This window comes from Natator depressus, chromosome 18 (genome assembly GCF_965152275.1).
Source record: "Natator depressus isolate rNatDep1 chromosome 18, rNatDep2.hap1, whole genome shotgun sequence".
Classification (NCBI taxonomy): Eukaryota; Metazoa; Chordata; order Testudines; family Cheloniidae; genus Natator; species Natator depressus.
Genome location: NC_134251.1, coordinates 18930296 through 18954584, shown reverse-complemented (window position 1 = coordinate 18954584; position 24289 = coordinate 18930296). Strand labels below are relative to the sequence as shown.

Sequence of the window (24289 nt, the reverse complement as noted above, 5' to 3'; positions counted from 1 at the left end):
TTACATGCTCTTAGCTGAGCCTTGCCTAAGACTTAACGTTTGTGATAGTGTTGTTTATAACTTAAGCATTCCCTCTGCTACAGCATGTAAAAGCACTGCTTCATTTATTAGTATTAGCAGTAAAGAGAAATGCATGAGGCACACAGTTCTAATGGAACTTTCCTTATTGATCTTTCCGAACCTGAAAAATTATTTGGCTCTTTCAGCCTTCTGAGTCGTGGTGTTGGGTTGTGGGGTTTTTTGTTTGTTTGTTGTTGTTGTTTCCTTTTGACAAGAGCTCATCGCTAACTTGCATTCAAGAATAATGGTTAGCAAAGCCATCAGATGACTAATTTTCCCTGAAACCGGAATCTTTCATTTTCAGTCTAGCTCCATCTTTGCTACGAAGACCTGGGTGTTTACATTGAGATTCCCCCTTTGTGCTCTTAACATGGTTGCTTCAGAATTATTTGCCACGTTTTGCATCAGGTAGAGCACGGCAGATAGCTGAATGAAAACAATGAGCCAGCAGAATTGGTACTCTGACAGATACGGCAGTTTCCTGCCATATCCTTGCAAGACCTTATTGTATTAAGTTCCAAAGACTATACTGAAAACGGGCCTGACAAGTGTGGACTTTTAGGACAATAAGTATTAAGTGGATTTCCTGGGGAATCTCTGGGGAAAGGTGAATGCAAATTCCCCAACTCCAGTTATGCAAAAACCCAGATGTTTGAAGCTATGCTCGGTGGAGAGAGTCATTGTCTGCTGATTACCTGTTAGAGAAAACCAAGATCAAAGGCCTGAGCTGTATAAAGAAATGGCTGGATCTGCCCAGTCTTTGTTCTGGTTCTGGATTTAAGATGGATGAATTGGTAACCACCAGGAAAACCCAGTTCTGGGTTTTGAGGGACTAAAATCTACCATAACCCCAGGTTGGAGCTGGTGGGTGACCTCTGTTAAGGTTTTAGCATGTGTGTAGGTTCTTTATTATCTTTTATGTGCTTTCTCTATGATGCTTTCACCTTCATAATAAATGTGCTTGCTTAGAAGGAGTAGTGTGGTAACTTGTAACTGCGGGTGACACACTGGCCATTGCCCTGGGAGGGAAAGCAAAGTGCAGGTGCTGGCCTTTTCAGGAAGACTGGCTTGTTGGGGATAACAGAGTGCAAGACAGGCAGCTACGTAGACTTAAAATCCCTGGTCAGGAGGGAGTGTGACATTGGCATCCACCTAAGAGTGGTGCTGCTGAGAGCTGGATGCTTAAAGGGAGTGCCCTTGATGGACCATGGAGGAGGACTACAGGTGCAGTTGCCCTGAAACTGTGACAGGGACATAATGCGCAGGAACAACTTAAATATCTTTATGCAAACCATCTGAGAGCAGATGAAAACAGCAAAATCCAAACAGTTCTCGGAAGATCTGTTTGTTCTCTGTCTTGTGGGAGCTGTCTCAAAAGTGACTAGGTAAATGTGGCATGATGAGCTTGCATGTTAATCATCTCTCAGTGACATTTTGTGTGTTGAAGGGGTTTCTCACTACCAGACTTAAAATGCAACTGAGGATCTAAGAGTCAAGGGTCTTTCCGCTTCATGCATCATCACTCATGACAAAGATTCTGCAGATTGGATTTTATCCTCGGTTGAATCTGTGCAGCCCCATTATCTTCAATGTGTGAAAGAAGCTAGAGTTTGGCCTTCCAGCTGGGCCTCCACCTGTTGAGGGTGTGTGAATTAGATAATAATTCAGCTCATTCTATTGCTGGGCTGGCTCTGCAATGTGAACAGAAGTAAAAAGTAGCACACTTTTTTATTATCCCTAATCTGAGAGCATTCAACTCTGTCTACACCTAGGGCACAGAGCAATTGACTAAAAGGGAGTAATTTTTATACAGTCATCTTCCAGAGCACAACCGCACTTTAAACAGAGAGGAGCAAATTGTTTCCATCAAGAGACAGCTCAGTCTGAGTTTCGTGGTTTGTTTCCTCCATTAAAGGGGTTTCCGGGAATTCTTTCCTGGGTATCTGGCTGGTGAATCTTGCCCATATGCTCAGGGTTTAGCTGATTGCCATATTTGGGGTCGGGAAGGAATTTTCCTCCAGGGCAGATTGGAAGAGACCCTGGAGGTTTTTCACCTTCCTCTGTAGCATGGGGCACGGGTCACTTGCTGGAGGATTCTCTGCTCCTTGAAGTCTTTAAACCACGATTTGAGGACTTCAATAGCTCAGACATAGGTGAGAGGTTTTTCGCAGGAGCGGGTGAGTGAGATTCTGTGGCCTGCGTTGTGCAGGAGGTCAGACTAGATGATCGTAATGGTCCCTTCTGACCTTAATATCTATGAATCTATGAATCATTTCTGCACATAGCAGTTTAAAAAGAGGAAACTGGACTTCAGAAGGAACATACTGAGAAAAAAATAGCAAAAGTACACATCCCCAAAATAGCTCCTGATTCTGCATTCATTGAAGTCAATGGCAAAGTGCCTATTGATTTTGTTACTACAGAGTCATACCCATCAGACCCTGGGTAGCAGGGTTCTTGTCACTGGAGAAAACTTGCAAAATTGCACAATACCACAACCATTGTCTGCTCCCACAACCAAACTGATACATAGGCATGTAGCTCATCATTTCACCATTGGAAAGATGTCTCTCAATATATCTTAGGTAGCAGCTTGTGGTCACTACCAGGCCCATAGGCACTGACTCTGAGGGAGCACAGCAGCCCCTCCCCACCTCTCCATCGGCGCCTCCCCCTCTCCCCCAGCACATCCTGCCCACTGCAATCAGCTGTTCCGCGAGGTGCAGGAGGTGCTGGGGGGAGGGAGGAGGAGCGATGGCGGGACATGCTCAGGGGAGGGGGCAGAACGGGGCAGGAAGAGGCAGGGCGGGGGTGGGCCTTGGGGTAAGGGGTGGAGTGGAGGCAGGGTCTGGGACGGAGCCGGGGGGAGCACCCCCTGGCACATTAGAAAGTCGACGCCTATGACCAGGCCAGATTGGATTTGAACAAATAATAGAGCTAGAAATACAAGACTGCATTTCCAGACACTCTTCCATTAATAGTTTTCAAATGCCATTGGAAATTTTACCAAAACCCAAAGTAACTAAGCTCATGTTCTTTCCCAAAGAAAAGGATAGGGTTATCAGCAGATGTTTGGAATAGAGTCTGTGAAATTCCCTGAATCTCAGGCTAATCTTTTCAGAACTCCCATGGGACAGCCCTCCTGAGAGGTTTACAGACGCTACTATAGACAGAGACTCCAGGAAAGTGTCTTCGCCAAGGGGCAGGAAGAAAATATCAACTAGGTAATTATCATTGTCAGCCGCGGGTGACAAACAGCTCACAGTAACCGCCAAAAGCTCATCCAAGAATGAAGAGAATAAAGATACTTTCCTGGAAAGATTACATGGACACAACCTGTTAGAATCCTTGAAAATCATGCATGATGCCTCTAGTGAACAAAACTGAGGGGGTGTCTACACCGCAAAAAATAACCTGGTGGCAGCAAGTCTCAGAGCCTGGGCGAACTGATTCAGGCTCACCAAAAATAGCAGTGTAGATGTCCCCGGTCAGGTTGGAGCCTGGGCTCTGAGACCCACCCCTCTTGCCGGTTCCAGAGCCCAAGCGGGAATGTCTACACCAGTAATTTTAGCCCCATAGCACAAGCCACATGAGCCTGAGTCAGCTGAGCTGGGCTCTGAGACTTGCTGTCTCAGATGGGAGGGGTTCCACTGTGGACATACCCTGATATTTTTAATAACTTTCTCCAGTGATCAAGAACTGCAAGCTTGGGTCCATTTTTACATATTATTGATTAGTCTTTCCATAGAATCTTTGAAGTTAGAGATCGACAAGACTGCTGAGGTCTAATCTAGCCGTTATGAGAAAGTCCGTATAATGAAAAATTACGACTTTTCTGTCGTTTTTCTCCCCCCAGCACTCTATAGACTTTAACAGACACAAAAAAGTCCCCTGCTATCGTTTCTATAAAAGCAGTCAAAAAACCCATGGATAAATTACCACGCTCTGTTCAATTCTATGGTTTACAACAATTTCTATAAATCTAGTGTGGTCCTTTTCCATCATAGTCTATACGACTTTTGCATGAGGGACTTTGTAGTGCTTTGTCTGGTTTAGTTTTGTAGAAAAGACATTAAGCACCTTTACAAATACTAATGAACCCCTATACCCATGTGACACTGGTCAGTATTGTTCCTGTTTTACAGATGGGTAAACAAGGCACAGAAAAACAAAGTGTTTTAACAACCTGGATGAAAATAATGCATCATTTAACCTCTTTAGTAACACACGCTCTGTAAAGGTTTGTTTTAGGGGGTAACAAGGTGGCTTCCCCCTAAGGACTGGAGGCCAGCGGCCAGCCAATCCTCATCACAGAAGGAAGAGCTTCAGCCCACGTGTGCTTCACCTTGATGGGGCCTGATAGAGGATTAAGGGATTTCCCCTGTAAAGGGCAGCAGGAAGATGGCGGGAGAAGGAGGGGGGTTCAGGAAATTGCAGAAAGGCTCCTTCAGAGAAGATGCTGACATCAGGGGAGTTGGAAAGTCAGAGCCAGGAGGCTGAACTCCAGCCTGGAAGTGCCTGGGAGTGACAGTTGGTGAGGACCCAGCTCTGGGAAGAAGGGCTCAGGACTCCCACTGGAGGGGATAGAGACGCTGAACTGGGGTTGGGGCCAGGAAGGTCAGTGTGGAAGGACCAAAGAAACGGGACCCCAGGAGAGGAATGTTTAACTTCCCTCTGGACTGAGTTATTAAGGGGCCCTGAAGAGGGGAACAGAGGCAGAGTCCTGCAGAGTGACGTCTGGCCCCAAGGTTGTGCTGAGCAGGCAGCTGACCCTGTTCCATAGGGGAATGGCTGCCAAGACCAAAATTCCTTTCAAGTTTACATTTGAATATGATTGGGACTTCCACGTTGATATTTGAATATGATTATACCCATGTTCTCTCCCAGCCCATGTGCATCTGGTGTTTGCCTTTAAGACCGGCTTGAGTGCTTAGATGAATAGGGATGTAGTTAAGCATGTGCTTAAATACTTTTGTGGATCAGGGCCTTGTGGAGGAGATATGGCTCAAAGGACTGTGATGCACAAAGCTAAGGAAGAAGCTAGCAGACTCTAAGCATGTGAGTATTCCCAATGACTGCAGTGAGATTACTCATAGGCTTAATTCAGGCATCTTGCTGAATCAGAGCTTTAAAGTTAGGGATAGTATCAAAGGAACTGAGAAATGGGTCAGCACTGAAAGTGCTCAGGAGAAAAGCCTTCGTGCTGAGACTAACTCATGTGTAGAACAGACTCTATCAAAGGCAGTAAGCAGAACTTCAACCATAAACGTATTAGAGAGGGGAAACAACACAGCATGCAAAGACAGATGGATGGATGTGTATAATAGCTGAAATACTACTTGTTTGGCTCATTTTTAAAGGAATAATTACCAGTACTTTCTCTGTCCATAGGTAGCAGCCCAGGAAGGAAATGCATTGATTAAGGACCATCACTATGAGACGGCTCTAAATTATTACTCCCTGGCTATCTTAACAGGCAACAATAATCCACAATACCTTCGGCAACGTGCTGCCTGCCTAATGCACCTGAAGGAATATGGCCAGGCTTTAAAGGATGTGGACAAGGTGATCCAGAAACATGAGTCTCATGGCCTAAGAGCTCAAGTGGAGGATCACTGCTCAAAGGGTCAGATACTCTTATCACTTGCAGAAGCAGAAGCCGCAGTTAAAGAGTACATTCAGGCATTGCAACTAGACCAGTCCCTGGCCTTGTGCAGCATCACTAATGGCCCCAGTAGGAAAATTTTGGCCCAAACATTTCACCAAATTGCACAACATTATTTTGAAATTCCCCATTATGAAGAGGCCTGGAGAACTGTGGATTACGGTCTCATAATTGACAAAAACAATAATGAACTCAAGAAACTAAAAACAAGAATTAAACGAGAGGCATCCGGGTGCAGTGTTCATTAATCTGTTCTGTTTTGCCCCATGATCCATTGACTATGGTTTTAGTTTATGTGAGAACAAAGGAGAGGGTTAGAAGTTTACCATATACAGCACCATCCAATTAATGTTCTGAGTATCTTTTGCATGGCACAATATGAACTCTGTACTGTGTACAGCAAAATCAAGGGTTTCAGAGGAAGTTACAAACATTAGAGCAAAACTGACCAAGAAATTCAAGTAAAGGAAAGGAGTGCAAACTTCAATATCCAGTATCTTTTTCAATTATTTTTGACACATTTATTAAAATTTAAGATTTTCTTATGGAGCAGGTATTTTCTCTGGATAGTCTGAAGATTAATTCTGGCTAGCACATAGTCTTCTGTCAGATTGAAGGGAAATTCTAAATGGCGTGCAATGTTTGTGAATAATTAGTGTATTAATACTATTGACTGCTATTCTTTTCTTTACCTGTAACATTCATTAGCTGTCTCAAGAGATCCTGCACTGTATATGTCAAATGAGGAGGTCAAATGGAAGCATTATGACTGTCGCAGCAAAGAAGACATTTGCTATGCATTTTATGTTGCTCATTGGTATTCAGTCTTGCCAATATCCCAATCCTGAGATAAGGGGAGCTCCACAGCTGGGTTTGGGGGTGCTCAGTCCCTTTACCGAGCAGACCACAAATGCTTTATGCAGACAATTGCTCATAGGCTAAAGAGACGAGCAGGATTTAAAATAAGTGATTTAAAAATGTACCTTATTCATTGGTTCACAGGAAAATCATAGAAAGCGCTCAATACACAGACCTGGGGTGGGCAAACTTTTTGGCCTGAGGGCCACATCTGGAAATTGTATGGCAGGCCATGAATGCTCATGGTTCTGGGCCAATGGGAGCTGCGGGGGCGGCACAGATGCAGCCCCCGGACAGTAGTTTGCCCACCCCTGATACAGACCCATAGCCTCAGGTTATCCTTATAGAACATTTATATAGTGATATTCCCTAGAGGGCAATCAGGTCAGGGCCATGCCGTGCTAGGGGCTGTACAGCTGTATAGCAAATGACAGCCCCTGCACCACAGAGCTTGCAGTCTAAGAGACAAGACACAACAGGCTGATGGAATTCCACTGGACCAAATAGAAAACACAGCGCAGAGAATGGTGCATTGGATGGGGAATGGACTGGACAAAGACCTTTCCAGTCGGCATCCACTTTGCATCTAGAGTGAGTACACAAAGTGCAGAGCAGTGGCACATGGGGCCCCAGAATGGCAGTGCTTTATAGTCACTTTGCACTGGTGTAACCAGTGACTCCAGGTGGCCTATTCCGTCTCCAATACCAGAGTCCATGAAACGGGACAATATAATTGGGGGGGGGCAATAAAAATCTGCTGTTGTAAACAATCTTCAAAGCCATCCTGGAAAACAAGACAGTTGCTTTACTATTTTGATTTAGATTAGAAGGGGAATCAGAACAAATTCACCCCTTTTGTGATGAATTTACATTGTTCACTGAACGACAACATTCCAGTATAAAACCGCAATTGACTCCCCTGGAACCAACCCAGCAGCCAGTGAACGTGACTGTAACCTTTTGACATAACTGTTTTTTCCACCTTCAGAGCACAGGGAGGGTCAGGTTGGGTTTCTTTTCCTTTTCAAGGTCAAGACAGTTTCCAACGAATTTACTGCTGGAGACATTGAGAAGTAATTATTCCTCCTGATTGGCATCAAAAAGCCATAGAACAGCTTCTTCCCAAGCATGAAATTATATTTTTTAGACTAATGGTGGCTACACTTGCAAGCTGAAAGGAGTAGGCTGGCTTGTGGAGAATACTGATATTTCTTCTGCAGCACAACCACCATTAAGAGTTTTACAGCACATCATTTTGGGAATCATTTTCGGGGACTGGTTTGTTGTTGTTGGGATTCACTGAACTAATGAGTCACATCACAGCCTCGTGACATCAGGTTTCCTGTTAGCATGTCTTCTCTTAATTGCTGTTTCTGTGCCCGAACAACTGGTGTCAGTCAGCCGATCGCGTCTCTCTCATGCAAATGTGCGCCTTTCATGGCGTTTGCAGGGCTGCTGTCCAGTCACACTCTATATGTTCCCTGTTGCTTGCAATTTGTTTCTTGTCAAGACAATTTAATGCTGGTGAAGGTGCCACACAGGCATCCCTAAAGAATGAAGGCCTCGAGGCCCTCTTACACAGGTATCCAAGTTTCCCTAGCCTGTATTAACTTCATTCTGAGAGCCCACTGCTCAGATTTTTCTCTGTTATCACTGTTGTAAATCAGGATTAATTCCAGTGTAAAACCTGTATGAGACTCAGACTCCACACCTCTTGGGAGTGGCTGGGGGAAAGAACTGGATAGCTCGTTCAGCCCTTGGTCCCTCTGCTGAGGGCAGTGTGTTGCCAACCCTCACAATTTTATTACGAGCCTCACAATAATTGGTGTTTTCCCTTAAAGCGCCAGCTCCCAGTGCCATGTGAATCTCAGCTTGCATCTTTTATGTAAACATCTCATTGTCACGGCTGCTGCGAAGCATGAAAATGGGGCCTCAGCACAGCCTAAAGGCTCAAAAGCCAGAAGGCAAATTGCGAGCCAGAAGCTTTAGCCAGTTTCTTTTAATATTAACCTGATCCCAACTAAGTAACGTATGATGTAGGATGTCAATTTTTTGTAGCTTCGCCTTAATAAAAAGTTTCAAAACTGTTTTTAAAAATGCATTATTTAAAACAAACTCATGATTTTAAGCCATTCTCATGAATTTTTTTGAAGCCCAACTCATGATTTGGGGGTGGCAATACTGTGAGAGTGCCCAAAAGGGGGATAATGAGTAGCAGTTTTAATGGGATACGGGCACATGGCCCACTAGAAACAAGGCTAAGACTCACCAACTCATTACACACAAGCCACTGGAAAGGCAAACTTGGAACTACAAAGAAAGGAATTGTCTCCTGCTGCTTGATTCCTACGGGGTTCAGGGAAACAGGACTTCACGTAGAATCTTTATAAATGAACAAGATTGCAACAAAAGAAATGCCTGGCTCTATCATCGATTTCTCCCTCTAATGGAAGCAACCTACAGGGCGCCAAACTTTGGCTATGGTCTTGGCTCAAAAGGGGTAATAGATACAGCATAAAAGGGGTGTGCACAAACAGTCAAAGCATATTCATTTAATATTTGGGGGGGGGCGGGTAGTAATTACCCAAGATTGTAGCTTCCTTCCTTTAATTATCAGTATCTTGGCAGCATGTAGAGAGGCCCCTGTTGAGATGAGGCCCCATTGTGCTCGATGCTGTATGAACATGTGTTAAGAGACAGCCTTTAACCCAAAAAGTGTCCTGTCTGAAGGTCTGGTCCTGCACCATGGAAGTTTTGACATTGACATTAAGGGTGCAGGATCAAGCCCTATCTAGTCGAGAGAGACAAAGGGTGGGAGAGAAAACAGTCAGAGGCGAAGTGACTTGCTCAGTGTCACGTGGCCGGCACAGCCAGGAATAGAATCCAGGTCTCTTGGGTTCAAGGCACCACACACTGCTGCATGCTGCCGCTTTCTAAGAGACTAGCTTTGTCTGTTAACAATTTACTCTTCTTCGTAATTAGGCGCCACGATTAGAAGAACTTTCCTCTTACCCTGGCGTATTCCTTTAAACGAAGGGGCCAAATTCAACCCTGCTGGAACTCCACTGCCTGCTAGAGAGCTACTTCCAGGGAGACTTTGTCTTTAGGTCCCTACAACTCCCATTTCTTCAAGCACCATAAAGTTACATAAGAACCTCTTAGTCTATTAGTCATGGTCCAGATGAATGACTGCTTCTCTCAGCAGGCCTTAACCAATCTCATCAGCATTTTTGTTTGTTTCCTTTATCTCCTCTCCCCTCTTTCCAAACCCATTAAACAAGTGTGATCAAAGCTCTTATCTCTGCCTGTGCCCCAGCTTTTGATTGGTTCTTTATTCCTCTGTTACAGCCTCTTTTTTTCCAAATAATTTATTAGAATATCAAATAGAACTTTTATATTAGTCACAGTGAGAGGGTTTGATTAGCAACGTCATCACATTTTACATGCTTAATGGAATTTCACACTCATGACCCACTTTAATTCCCCAGTTCCTGGAACTCTGGAGAGCAAGCAAGTCAGCTGTGACCCTCTTCATTCCAGCGACTCCCCAGTCCATGATTCTGGTTTCCCCCACCCCCACCCCCACGCCACCCACCCACCCACACCATCACCATTCTGCTATTAGGTATTTGCCACTAGAATTGGATTTACTAGTACATATTTGTTCAGAAATCTCTTTTTCAGTTCAACCTGGTGGGAGAAAGTCTGTGTTGAGAATCCAGTCTCCATTGGCCTTCATTGGAGCACCCCTCCTTCTGCATGGTGATGAGTCCGTGGGGCGCATTGCGATTCCCATTGAAGCCATGGAAGATTTCTATTGGTTTCGGAGGGAGCACTCCCCCACACTGGGGTGTAAGGGTTTCACAGTCTAGCCCTGGAGTGCTTGGAGAATGGAATTGCAACAGAGCAGACGCATGCAGGAATGTGTGCTCAAGTTACGCCACTCTGCATTTCTATCTGGAGGGAGACAGAGGAGGGTTGTGCAGTTTACATATCAAGCCCTGTGTTGGGAGGTTTTCTGTGGGTCTCCATGTGCAGTCCAAAACAGAGCCTTAGGAGTCCCTCCTGCTCTCTCTGGGGAACAAGAATTTGTCCTTATTTCCTTCCAATCCCATCACCCAGCCAGCAGTCCCTATGCACCAGGAATGGCCCTGCCGTAGCACTGAGCATGAAATAGCCTCTTCTCGCTTCAAGACTCACCCAGATATCCCACACCAGGCCTGCAACTACCCTACTGAGTCATTTTCCACCTTTAGTATTTTCTAATAGGAAATCATTTCTGCTTCTCCTCAAACACCTGGATGGAAAATGTATGGCAGGTTGGTTCTGTGTGTTCCCTTAAGGAGGAGCTGTGATTCGCAGAGGTACTGATAGAAAGAGACATCTGTGCCAATTCATCCTGTGTGTAGCTGGGAGCAGGAGCTGCACACAGAAGATGTCATTTGGTGGCTGTAATGTCCACCCTCTGAACTCTCTGATAGGTCTCCCATTCTAAATACTTTAGGCTATATTCCATCTCACACTGGTGTAAGTCCAGGGCTACTGCACTTGACATATCTGCAATTATCTGGATTTACACTGGGGTAGCTAAGAAGAGAATCTGGTCCATGTAGCCGATGTAGAGTTGATGAACACCAGTTAACTCTCAATCCACCTTAAAGCTGCATTTACCCAAAAGGCTGTGTCTACAGAATCAGTGTCTATATTTAACTGGAAGCTGCAGACAAGAGTCTACCTTCTATTCCTCTCTTTTTTATTGCCTCTGCTCCCTTAATGCTGTGCTGCAGCCTCGGTGGTAAGCCAGTGACAATGTAGCAATTCCAATTCATCAGCTCTCTGCATGGGGAAGGAACCAAGCTGAAGAGCAGAGAATACCTGACCCTGCATTGTCACCAGGTAATGAATAATGAAGGAAAGCTTCAAAATAATGACTTGAAATGTCTCTATGAAACAGGATCCCTTGGCAGCCCTGGCTTTATGAAGTATTTATTCAGTGCTTTTCATAAGAATATAAAAGAGAAAGTAGCCACAAACAGTGATAGCCCAATTACAGTGGAATAGATACAGGTTCCTGACCTTAAGTATTGCGGCCCGGGAGGCAAAGAAAGGGGTTTCAAAAGATGGTGAGCTGGTTTGGATTCAATATTCAGTCAGAGCCTTTGCCCAGAACTTAACCAGAGCCAAATGCCAAACTTCTTTGAGTTTAAAAAAAAGGGGGGGCGGGGTCCTGTCAAGTCCTCTCCTCCCTTCTCCATTATTTTTCACTTGCTCTCACTTCCACACGGCCAGGTACCGACAGAACCAGAAATAAATATCAGCCAGCATAAGCTTTTCATCCGACACATTTTGGAAACGGATACATTCCCAGTGAAGCAGCTGCCCTGACTTTCACTCTGATCTTCTGTGCTTTTTGTATTCAGATCACCAGGCAAAATTTTGCCCTGGCTTACACCCCTGCAAAGCCATTGCAGTCATTCCCTGACATCGGCAGGTTTGCATGGGGAAAAAAGTCAGGACAGCATTTGACACTTGGAGACAGCTGTTTTACTTAATGACAGCTAATCTAAAACCCATGTGTTTTACTACCCTCTCCCCAGGCAAGATTAATTGCATTATCACTGCATCGCTTCTGCATCAAGCAATTTCCAATTTGCCAAGGTTCTGAGGAGCCACTCTCCTTATTAATGTAATGTGGTACATGAAATTATCATTGGCATTACAGTCTGCCTTTGGCGTCTCGGCTTTTTAATCACATTTCCCCTAAATCAGTCCATGCTGGAATCTGCTGGTTCATGAAGCCTTTACTCAGCAACACCTTAAATATAATGGCTTGTTATTTAAAATGCACAGCACTCCAACCTCACAGAAGCAGCCTACTGGAACGGAAAGGATCTTCCTCTCCAATCCTACTCCTGCTGTAACTTCCATAAATGGGCTTTTTTTTTTGTTTACTGTGGGAGGCCATACAAAACCTCTGCAACACTGCAGTACTGCATTTGTATCACAGACACATTGCATAACCCTGTGAGCAACCCTGGGACCCCATGCACATGACCAGTTGTTTACGTGACAGCTGATAGACTGTGAAGGCACAAGACAAATGCATGACTATGCAGCTGACTGAAACAGCCCGGCAACTTGGAAGGTCCTGACAGCAACGTTGGCTAGCAGTTGGAGCACGTTGCTGGGAGTCAGAAGACTTGGCTCTACCATTGGCTGTTGATTTATTTATTTACATAGACCAACATTTTCAAACGTGACAGCCTAAGGGTAGGTTCCTAAATAAGGCCTGATCCTGCAAGCCCCCAGCGGGGCACCATCAATGCACAGGGTCCCATTCTTCTCACGTGCCTCATTGGATAGACATACCTGCCTTTAGTCCCAAAATGACCGAGGAGCCACATAAATTGAGTGCGCCCTCATGTTTATTGTCGAAAATTAAAGAGCAGTTTACACAAAAGGAAGGGATCCCACCATACTGTAAGTCTCCTGAATGCATCATTTTGGAGTTCCTCTCCCTATGTATCGCCCCCACCCCTGCACCTTTGGGCCAGGGGAAGCTAAGCATGAGGGATCTGCTCCAAAGGTCAGTGCAGGATTGGGGCCTTAAAATGGTCTGGTTGCTCTTTGAGCAGCCACATGTAAAAGGTTTTGGTCATGGCTCCTGAAAGCATATTACAATGGACCTATCAAGCCTACAGATTCATGGTCATATGCACCACATGTGACACCAAGGAAGTTCGTAGAGGTGCAGGGGGTATAAACTAGCATAGGATTTTCCCCAAAGCACATAAAGGGAATTGGAAGTGCGGAATGTGAGAATAGGATTACTGGCCCCAATCCTGACCTGCCCCACAGTAACTAAGTAGAATATCCAGCAATGGAGAACGGGAACCAGTGTAGTGTGAAGCAGGACATACGCAGGAGACTGTTAATGGCCCTTTTCCATTACTCTTGTGTATTTTGTTGTGCCCTTGGGACGTACTCTTATCACATCGACACTGCCCCCAGTGCAATCTTGCTTATATTGATGAATTGCTTCACTGGGAAGTTCTGTGCAGGGGGTCTGCAGTGAGCTAGGGGGCAACATTTCAATAGAATGAGTCAAGCCATTGTTTGCATGAAAAAGGTCTGGTGAAATTTTTCAGAAGATCCACTCCTCCTGAAATATCTTTGAATGTACAGAAGCCTGTGACATCTAATATTATGCATCATTCTAACACTTTGGACTTCTATTACTATACTCCATATCTTTTCTAAAAATTACATTAAAATCTTATGAAGTTAAGACTATGTTTGGGTTCCATCTGCATTTTGGGCAAAAGTGCAGGGTTGGTTCTTATGTTACTGAGTTTTAACAGCAAATTAAGCTTTCCTACGTCACCATTTGCTACTTCGCTGCCTTGTTGAGGGGGTTACAATGTGTATTTTTGCACTAATATTTCTTTTCTTTTCATGCATCTTCTTGCCTTTCTTGGGCAATGAATTCTACATAACGAAGGGGGTAATTAGCCACCTACAAAAATTATCCTGTGTCCACATCATTAATGAGTTTGGATGCTTTAACTGATTGCATTCTCAACTGCTTGGGACTGGCTTAAATGTCTGCTAATGGAATCCAATTAAGCCTCCTAATAAAGCTCGCTGATGAAGGGCAGAGTATAAACACACATCAAGTAGAGATGCAGAGGGAAATGCCAGGGAACTGACCCTTTTTTCCCACTGCATGCATCCGATGAAGTGGGTTTTAGCCCACGAAAGCTTATGCTCCAATAAATTTGTTAGTCTCTAAGGTGACACAAGTCCTCCTTTTCTTTGTGCGGATACAGACTAACACGGCGGCTACTCTGACCCTTTACAGTTCACAATAGACCAAAAGATTTGTGAGAGACTGGGTGAGAGAGGTAATATCTTTTATTGGACCAATTTCTGGTGGTGAAAGAGACAAGCTCTCCCACCGACATAGTGCTGTCCACACCAGCACTTCTGTTGATGAAAGTTATGTCGACCAGAGGTGTTTTCTTCACACCCTGACCGACAAAAGTTTTGCCAACAAAAGTGCTAATGCAGACAAAGCCTAAGTGTTAGTGTTAATTACACCGGAAAACTGCCCACTAATAGCCCAAGATCAAGAGAGGTAGAATCTAGTGGTCTGAGCACAAGATTGGGAGCTAGGAATTCCTGAGCGGATAGCACTATTGTTATTATAACTCGGTACACAAAAGTGTGCCAGGCACTCTCCAAACTCAGGCCTCAGACCTGCAAACACTTATGTACAGGAGTCAATGGGACTATTCACCTGAAGAAAGTTACACACAATTATTATTTATATTACCATAGTGCCTCGGGGGCCTAGTCCTGGGACCCCCATTGTGCTAGGCGCTGTACAAAAACAGAACAAAAAAATGATCCCTGCCCCCAGGGGATTACAATCTAAGTATAAAACAAGAGACAACAGGTGGATACAGAGAGACAGACGGACAGACAGGGGAATACGAGCAAACAATGAGACAATATTGGTCAGCATGATCGGCAGTAGTCTCAGCACATCAGCAGCCTAACCACTGTCAAGTTTTTTGTAGGCATCATGACAGAGGGGAGTATTGAGGAAGGATTTGAAGGAGGCCAACACATTGATTTTGGGAGCGTTTCTGGGGAGCTCCTCCCAAGTGCGAGGGGCAGCATGAGAGAAAATACGCTGGTGTTTGGTTGCAAATTTTGCAAGAGGGCGATGGATGGTGGAATCCTGGGATGACCAGAGGTCAGTAGCAATAGCTCGAGAGTGAATGACAGATGATCACTTGGGTGGAGATTGATTGTGAAAGTCCTTGAACGCAAATACAAACATGGCAAGAAGATTTCTGATAGTACAAGGATCTTTAATCAAGCAGAAAAATGCAAAATATATTGAGTGGCTGGATGAAGCAGCTACATAAATTAAGACTAGAAATAAGGTCCAAATGTTTAATGGTGAAGGTTGTTCAATGGAACAACTTGCCTCAGAATGTGGTGGATTCTCCATCACTTGAAGTTTTTAAATCCAGACTGCAAGTCTGTCTAAAAGATCGGCATTAGCTCAAGCAGAGGCACTGGGCTTGATGCAGAAATCACTGGTGAGATCATATGATCTGTGTTGTGCAGAAAGTCAGACTAAATGAGCTTAATGACGCCTCCTGTCCTTAAAATCTGATTTGAACTCTGATTCCCTGCAGGACCTCGCCTCGGTATCCTCATCTGTAATGCCCTTAGAAAGGAAAACTCAAATGCACAACTATAAAATGGGGAAAACCTGGTAGTGCTGCGGGAAAGCATCTGAGGGTTATAGTGGATCACAAATTGAATACGAGTCAGTGTGATAAGGTTGCAAAAAAGATTAAGATCATTCTGGGGTGAATTAACAGGAGTGTTGTATATAAGTCACGGGAGGCAGTTGTCCCACTCTAGTCGGCACTGGTGAGGCCTCAGCTGCAGCCCTGTGTCCAATTCTGGGCACCACACTTTAAGAAAGATGTGGATAAATTGGAGAACATCCATAGGAGCACACCAAAAATGATAAAAGGTTTAGAAAACCTGACCTAGGAGGAAAGGTTAAATAACTGTCCATGATTACTCATGAGAAAGAAGAAGGAGAAGGGGATTGGGTAACAGTGTTTAAATATGAAAGTAGACGAACTGTGGAAAGAGCACTGTGACCAGTTCTCCATGTCCACTGAAGGTAGAACAAGTAGTAATGGGATTAATCTGCAGCAAGGGAGATTTAGGAAAAAATTTCTCACGCTAAGGTAGTTAAGATCAGGAACAGGCTTCCAAGGGAGGTTGTAGAATCCCCATCATTGGAGGTTTTTAAAAACAGTTTAGACAAACACCTGCCAGGGTTGGTCTAGATTTATTTGGCCTGCCTCAGCACAGAGGACTAGACTTGATGACCTCCTGAGGTCCCTTCCAGTCTGACATTTCTATGATTCTATGATCCCCAATCTCCTATGCCAGGGAATTTGTCCACTGCTGCATCAACACTTGTTTATTTGTACAGTTTTGTTGTGGGCAAATATGGCTGTTGCCCAACTATGTCATGGTACTAACACAAAGGGATTGAACACCTGCACTTCTCAATGACTTCAGTAGGAGCTGTGGATATTTAGCACTAAAGCTGGTTGGGGATTTTCTAATTAAATGTTTTTTCACTAGAAAATGTCAATTTGTCAAAATCAAAACTGTTTGCAGGTAAAAGTTTGGTTTTGAAGAATCTCCTGGTTCAAAATCACATTTACTAAAAAACTTTTGAAAATATCAAAATGGGGCATTTTGACCATTTCAGAACAAAATTTTGCTTTTCAGTTCAAAATGACTTTTCTTGTAGAAATTTCAGTCAATTTACACTAAAAAAAGTTTAAAAAATTAAAAGGGCAAAATTAAAGCAAAACATTTTAATATAAACAAAATGAAATATTTCAATTTTGACCCAAATCCAAAAATATTTGGATTATAAATTTACAAACATTTTCTGAGATTTTGACTTTTCTTCCCACTTCAGTACCAGAAAAATTTTGCAAACTCTTGGAGGACAGGAAAACCATTTCCCTCCCAACCGCACTCAGCACCTCTTGGAAATAAGTCTTTTAATATAGGAAACAAGGAAAGTATGAGAGAAAGTTGAAGAATGTCAGACCCGTGAATTCCTTGCCACAAGAACAAGTTATGCAGTACTGATTAATACTGGTTACACCAAAGTGGTCAGTTAAAATTCATTGTTGACCATTTTTCCAACTGGTGCAGCGTTTTTGTGTTTTGTTTGTTGACAGTGGCTAAGTTCTTAGTAAATCTACATGAGAAGTAACCTTCTGCATTTTTCCACATTTTGTCTGCTTTCATGTCACTTTACTCTACTCACGGAGGATGCCACGAGAAGGCACCCACCTGTCTGCAACCTGGGATGCAGATCCTGGACTAGGCTTAGCAGGCTGCTCACTGGAACAGCCGGAGTGGCTGCCACACTGCTGAAATGTGGCTTAGCCCAATCTTCACAGTGTGACTGTGGGCAGCAATGCAGATGGTCAAGCATGTGGTGGAAGGGCGCATCATTAGAAGATTGGAGGGTGAACTGCAATACCTTCCTACCCTCAATGATGCAGCAGTGAGATGGCTGGACAATCTAGACATTGACTGGTGACAAATACGAAAGATGTGATTAGTTGCTGCCCTTGTGTCATTCCTGCTCTCCCAATATTTCCTAGCCTTTTGCAGCTGACCACCACATGCAGCATGAAAAGTAGTTAAAATTCTTTCTGGACCATTGTGGACCCAGTAGATATAAGGAGGTGTGCAAAGGAGGTGTGCATGCTATCACTTCAAAGGCATGGTATCATGAAAGGTTTCAGAGTAGCAGCCATGTTAGTCTGTATCCGCAAAAAGAACAGGCGTGTAGGAGCAGCTATGAAGAGCATCAGTTTGGCCATTCAGCCATCGGATTTGCTGCCCTGTAAAATATAACTGTATATAAAATGCAGGGGAAATAGACAATTTTAAGATACTTGCTCTGGGCCAGATTTTGATCTCTTTTTTCACATTGAGTAGTACTTTAGGCATTGATAGAGCAAAACACTTAAGCACTTTAAGTCTGTGCTTAAGTGCAGTCTTAGCTGTGAATACTTCCTGGAATTGGGTCTTAAGTGCTTTGCTGAACAGGAATAGACTTAAGGACACACAAACTTAAGCCTGTGCTTACCTGCTTTGAAGAATCAGGACCTCACTCCTTGAACAGTCTTATTAAAACTGAGTAAGGTACCACCATGCCTAAGTAAGGGTGTCTGCATGTGGCTTCTGTGATTAATTAAACAAAATGCACATGTGTTTTAGAGAAAATATATATGATTCCATATAACATTACTAAGGTTGTGCTCACAGTCTTTCTACCAGTTTGAACATCTTTACTGGTTTGAGAGCTATTTCCTATACATTTAGTGGGGAATGCTATTCAGAGACTACTCCCTGCACTCAGTCCCCTCAGTCTTAGAATATCAGGGTTAGAAGGGACCTCAGGAGGTCATCTAGTCCAACCCCCTGTTCAAAGCAGGACCAAATCCCCAATTTTTTCCCCACATCCCTAAATAGCCCACTCAAGGATTGAACTCACAACCCTGGGTTTAGCAGGCCAATGCTCAACCACTGAGCTATACCTCCCCCCACAGGACTTGAGCATTGAACGACAGGGCAGGGACGCCTACATGGTCCCCAGGACTAGCACTCAATTGCACGGCCTATAACAGTATTGGAAACTATTTTGTAACTTGTTAATTTGCAGTCACTACAAAGTGACTGCTATAATAGTCATATGCCAAAATTTGAAGCTATCTACATAGTACAACTCAATGTGTATCTTTATCCTGATATGAACTGTGTGGGAATACATACTTGTTCATACAAGTATAAATTTAACAAAACCAGATTAAAACAAGACTCATTTTACTCAGTCTCCACTCGTGATCATACTTTGCAAAATATATCTATACTTTATTTCATTTCTATATATTTAATTTGAGAACTTTACACCAACACAAATATATTTTATATGCATCACCGTGTATTGTAATTAAATGGATGGAAAACAAGACATTCCCTTTTTGGAGCAGAAGTCTTTCTGGATTAGATACATGAAAAGCTCTTGGGAAGAGATTAAACATATCGTTATGAATTATAGCTTTCTTAAAAACTAATTATCATTATAGGACAGACATCTGTAAATGCTGAGAAAGCTGGAAAATCAGCTTTGATATTGACGGGCAGACCTGTCCCATAAATTACAGTACTTCAAGTCTTTTCCCCTCCTACATACAAAATGGAGTGGTTTCCAGTACAGCAGAAAGAGTTAAATTTTCATTCTAATGTTCTGTAATCGCCTAGCAGAGCATTTAATTCATTGGACATTCTAAGCCACCTGTCTGTGAGAGTGAATGTACATGAGGGAAAGAGGGAGGGAGAAGTAGCCTCAGTACTTTGTGAAACCATTTCTTGAGACAAGCTTGTTGAAGAGATCAGTGCTGATACTGACAATAAGCTTTCCTTTCCCACTGCCAGAAAATGTAAACATCCCAATTACATCTCAGAAACCACAGTCACTACCTGCTTTCTGCAGCTGAGAAAAACAATCTCCACAAGACAGAGGTAAGAAAACTTCTCATTTCACCGGTTTCTTATTTCTACTTATTCAGACTGCATGCATTTGGCAATCAGTGGCAAATAATAATAGCATGCATTATACATCTAACATTGCAAGCGCCTGGAGTTTTGTTCTAATGATTTACAAGAGATTAATTATCCTGATATGGAGAAGACTTGCAAGGCAGCATCTGAACTTGGAGGTTTTCCTGATTCTGCTCTGGTTTGGAAAATGTGTCTGCTGGGGTTCACTTACAGTCCACACATCAGGTAGCCAATTGGCTACCTGGGGGAATCTTTGAGCAAGATTTTTTAAAGTGCCAGTTAAGTCTTAAGTTACACTGCTGCTCAAAGGCAAACCTGTTATTATGAGCACTGAGAGTCATCCTTTAAGGCACTGCATTTCCTAGACAATGAATCAAAAAGTAGAAATCAAATTATTGCGTTGGAGTTTCCCAGTTTTAGTGTTACTGGGTTCCTCATTATCATGGTACTTCTTTTAACATTACAGTACGGCTTCATGCTTTCTTCTGCATTCCAGCTAGTCCTTACCGTCTATGTGGATGCAGGTTAGTGTACAGAAGATCCATTCTGAGTATAGTTGCTTAAATATAAACATTTGTTCTATGTTTCAGAAAACAGGTAGGTAGAGCTGAAGGTTCTAAACAACACTAGGATTCTAAAAATGAAATGTACTAACATTATACAATTTTGGAATATTATATGCCATTTCTATTCCTAAGCAAAACCAATGTATGTGTGTAGTAAATATATCACTTTTAGATGTTCATTAGATCTTTGCTCAGCTGATGTTATTGAACTTCCCTTTTTATAATATTTCAGATGCAAATAGGCAGAATACGTCAACATTTGTGCCATTGATGCAAAGGGACCCAAGTCATAACAGAAATATCTATCCTTGCAGATTTGTAGCTTTTATTGCACCAAATGCAACTGTGCATTTAACAGAATCATTTTTAAATCATCCATTTGGGATAGGTTTTCCCCCCTTCTGACGTGTTGTCCTTTCTAATCAGCAATAAGAGCAGAAAATGCAAATATTTCCCCTCCAGGCGGGTTCAGATATGTTTCTCATTAAACATTTCTACCTGGATTGGGTTTGATGCATTTGCCAGACTGAATGTGCTAAACAGCAGTGGCTTTAAAGGAAAGAACGAAGACTTGACACATGATCAGTGCCACTCCACTGACCTGCCTAGGCCTTACTACTTTGTCTCGCTCAATAATAAAATCAAAAGCAGTGGAAACAGAAATACATAATGAAAAGCAAAACTATGATGCAAGATAACGTAAGAACATGCTTTGCATGTCAATTTATTCATTTAAATTCTTACGTGGACCCCCACTCTTACGTGGGCTCAAGGTACAGTCGATAATTAAAGCCTCATAGGTCAAAATGGACACATGTACCATTGTGTTGGCCTTTACTGAAGGAAGGGCTTAAAAAGAAGAAAGATAAAACACTTTATTTCATTTCTATAGGTTTAATTTGAGAACTTTGCAGGTTCCAATACCCTGACACACGGTAAGTAGCATTGTACCCCACAAGAAGTCCCATTAAAGTCTTGCAGATTCCCAGTGCATTGGATTTCTTTGTTGAGAAACATGGTTGCTATTTAAAGTGACTAAAAGCAACAGAATCTGGCCCTCACTAAATAGTACCTGTCTGAACTGAGTAAATTAGAGGGAAGCACGGAAAGGTAGGTAGGAGGCAAAGGGGAGTGAAGGTCTGTGTATCGATCATGAGAGCTTTTTTGATAATACCCCCATTTGCTGCATTCTAACAAGAAAGGTCTTTGGTCTGCAAAGGATTTTTATGGGCCATGGATGCCAGAGTTAGTGGGATGTTGAGGGGTGTGTCTGTGCTTCCTGTCTGGGGGAGGGAGAGAGGGAGAAACTGTTTGATAATTGCAACACTAGCACCAGGGAGACAGCTGCCACAGTACATTCTTCCAGTAATAAATAGATGTGGTCCTGGCTGCATGCATCGCTGTTCTGGGGACTCTGCCTGCATGCACTAAACCAGCAGTAAGGAGACTGCAAGGTCACATAACATCTCCGCTGGTGCCATCGCAACTATTCAAAAACCATGAGTCGGACACTCCCATCCAGGTGTTTGTTCAGCCCATCTTTGGGATAAGAGGCAGCCGGGTAGTTTGCTTGCAGGTCCAGATCCAAACTTTCCCAGAGCTTAGGGCTACTTTGGGTGCAGGTTCTGGGTTCAGGTTGCTCTCCAATCAGAAGTGAGCTTGCCAGGATCTTCACGCATTACCTGAATTTGCCCATTATCAAGATGGCCAAGCCCAGTTACCATGAGTGAGGACTGGACTTTTGTGCCTCATTCATCTTACTTGATGTGTTCCATTAAGGTGCAGGGACATTCGCTCACCAGTACCAACAAGCCAGAGACAGCAGGAGAGGAAGCCTCTTTCCCCGCTGCTATTGCCCAGAACAGCAGGAAACAGGGTCGAGATAACAAAGGCAGGTCTCATAGTCTGGTATGATTGAGTGACTGCACAGAAGCCTCACAGACTACATCACAATGCCCAATGACTGTGCAGTGCCACAGGGAGACTTGTCAAACCCAGCACCCATCTGGGCATCTCCACATCTTCCTGGTATCCAGTGATGAGACGTATGCCACGATATGCCAGGGGTTGCGAACATAAGAAAAATAGCCCTAGAGCTCTGCAAAGGATCTCACCACTCCCATCCTGCTCCAGTGCTGAACAAACCAGCAGCCCATCCAAGCGCTGATCCATTCACACGTCACTCTAAAGGCTGTCGATGAAGAGTTCAGAGTTATAACGTCACCCTTTCACCAGCTCCTCGAACTCACCGAGGACAGCCGGGGCACAAGACACTGGAAATCTGAGGTATTCAGTTTGCTCTGTCTCACGGTTTCTTTGAATGTGGGTCGGTTACTTTGCGGACTCGGTCGGTTTGGCTTACAGGGAGAGAGCTGCTGTTTCCAAAGACACAAGAGACAACACCTGCTCCACACCAGACAGATGATGTCTTTGAAATGAGTCAATACTATGCCCCATCTGCTAGGTTTAGGAAGCTGGGGATTTTAACTTTACAAGTAACTGTCTGCCCCTTAGCTTTCCGTAGGGAGCAGCAGGGCAGAGGTCCATTTGGTACAGCACAGTGAGGGACACGCTTACACGGCTGCTATCCATGCAGAGCACTGAGAGTGAAACTCAACTCTGTGCCAAGAGCCAGTGGAAAACCCACAGGCGCTGACTCCATGGGTGCTCCGGGGCTGAAGACCCACAGAAAAAAAATATGGGTGCTCAGCACCCACCGGCAGGCCCCGCCGATCAGCTCCTCCCCCTTCCCCCAGTGCCTCCCACCCGCTGATGGGCCCCATCCATTGGCTCCTCCCTCTCCCCCCCCCCAGCCTCCTGCCCACCGAGGATCAGCTGTTCAGCAGTGAGCAGGAGGTGCTGGGGGAGGGGGAAGAGGGGAGCAGGAAGAGGTGGAGCGGGGGGTGGGGCGTGTTGGGGTGGGGGCAGAATGGGGCGGGGCAGGTGTGGGGTTTTGGGGGGAAGAGGTGTAGTGGGGGCGGGGTCTGGGGTAGAGCAGGGATCGAGCACCCACCAGGAAATCGAAGTTGGCACCTCTGGTAAAACCTAGGATTTGTGTGCAATCCAGATGAGACCTAACCCGTGCCTTGTGTTAGTGTGACTCACACCCCTCCTGGGCGTGGCGCTCTGTCCCACATAGTGGCACCGAGACCACCTAGAGATGAGTGAGTCAGCTACAGCCTTAGCTAAGGGGCAGGTGGCCTTTAGCTCATGCAGTAGAGGCTCGTGCATTTAGCTCCAGAGGTTCCAGGTTCGATCCTGCCCACCGGGGTCTGTTGGTGTTACACTAGCACTCCAAACACCTGCTCGTGCTTGGCAGTAGGGTGTAAAGCTATCTACTATGCACACATGGCATTTCTGTGGTGCTCGTCACCACTATTATTTACTTTATACAGCACTCTAGAAATGCCTCTTGTTTTATGGACAGACAAAAGGCAACGCCCCTGCCCCACACTCAGTAACCCGCTGTGAGCCTGCCACGGGCGCCTCTGTGGAACAATGTTCCATGGTGCTCCACAAGAATGCTCCGCATGCCACCGTGTGACCCGTCCTCTGCATTGAGATTCCCATGGGTCTGCTGCATTCCGGGTCTTCTGGGGCCAAGGAGACCAGTTGTCTGGTGCCTTGATGTCATGGTGAAAATGACACCAAAGGAGACAGTAGCCCAGAGATGAGACTGGATACGCCTACCCCCACCTTCTCAGGGTACAGTCATTTCAAACCTACCATAGTAGGTGGCTGTATTGTGAACTGTAATCTTTTCATGGTGTGCTCTCTAGAGCTCCAGATTTCTTTATCTAACACTTGATTACAAAGCCCCTTCTAGTCATGAAGCAAGCAAAGAGGAAAACATCCTTTCAAAGCAGCACCAGGCAAACTGCAAACCCCTGGTCATTTCACATGCCTTTCCACTGAAATAGCTCTGGAAATAATTTAGAGA

At 44.3% G+C, this 24289-nt stretch overlaps 2 protein-coding genes across 3 annotated transcripts in view; both read left to right on the top strand.

Annotated features, from left to right (window-relative positions):
• TTC34 (tetratricopeptide repeat domain 34) overlaps positions 1-8614 on the top strand; it is a 45160-nt gene extending 36546 nt beyond the window's left edge. The window contains exon 8 of the mRNA XM_074975491.1: positions 5452-8614. Coding sequence (XP_074831592.1) covers positions 5452-5973 — 522 coding nt within the window. The 3' untranslated portion in view covers positions 5974-8614. The remainder of the gene's footprint in view (positions 1-5451) is intronic.
• A 10943-nt stretch (positions 8615-19557) lies between these two features.
• The window catches only part of MMEL1 (membrane metalloendopeptidase like 1), a 59371-nt gene continuing 54639 nt past the window's right edge, over positions 19558-24289 (top strand). The window contains exons 1-2 of one of the 2 annotated variants that reach the window (XM_074975373.1): positions 19558-19744; positions 22129-22635. The gene's annotated coding sequence lies outside the window, so the exon portion shown is untranslated. The remainder of the gene's footprint in view (positions 19745-22128; positions 22636-24289) is intronic. The other variant, XM_074975375.1, reaches the window with a different exon arrangement.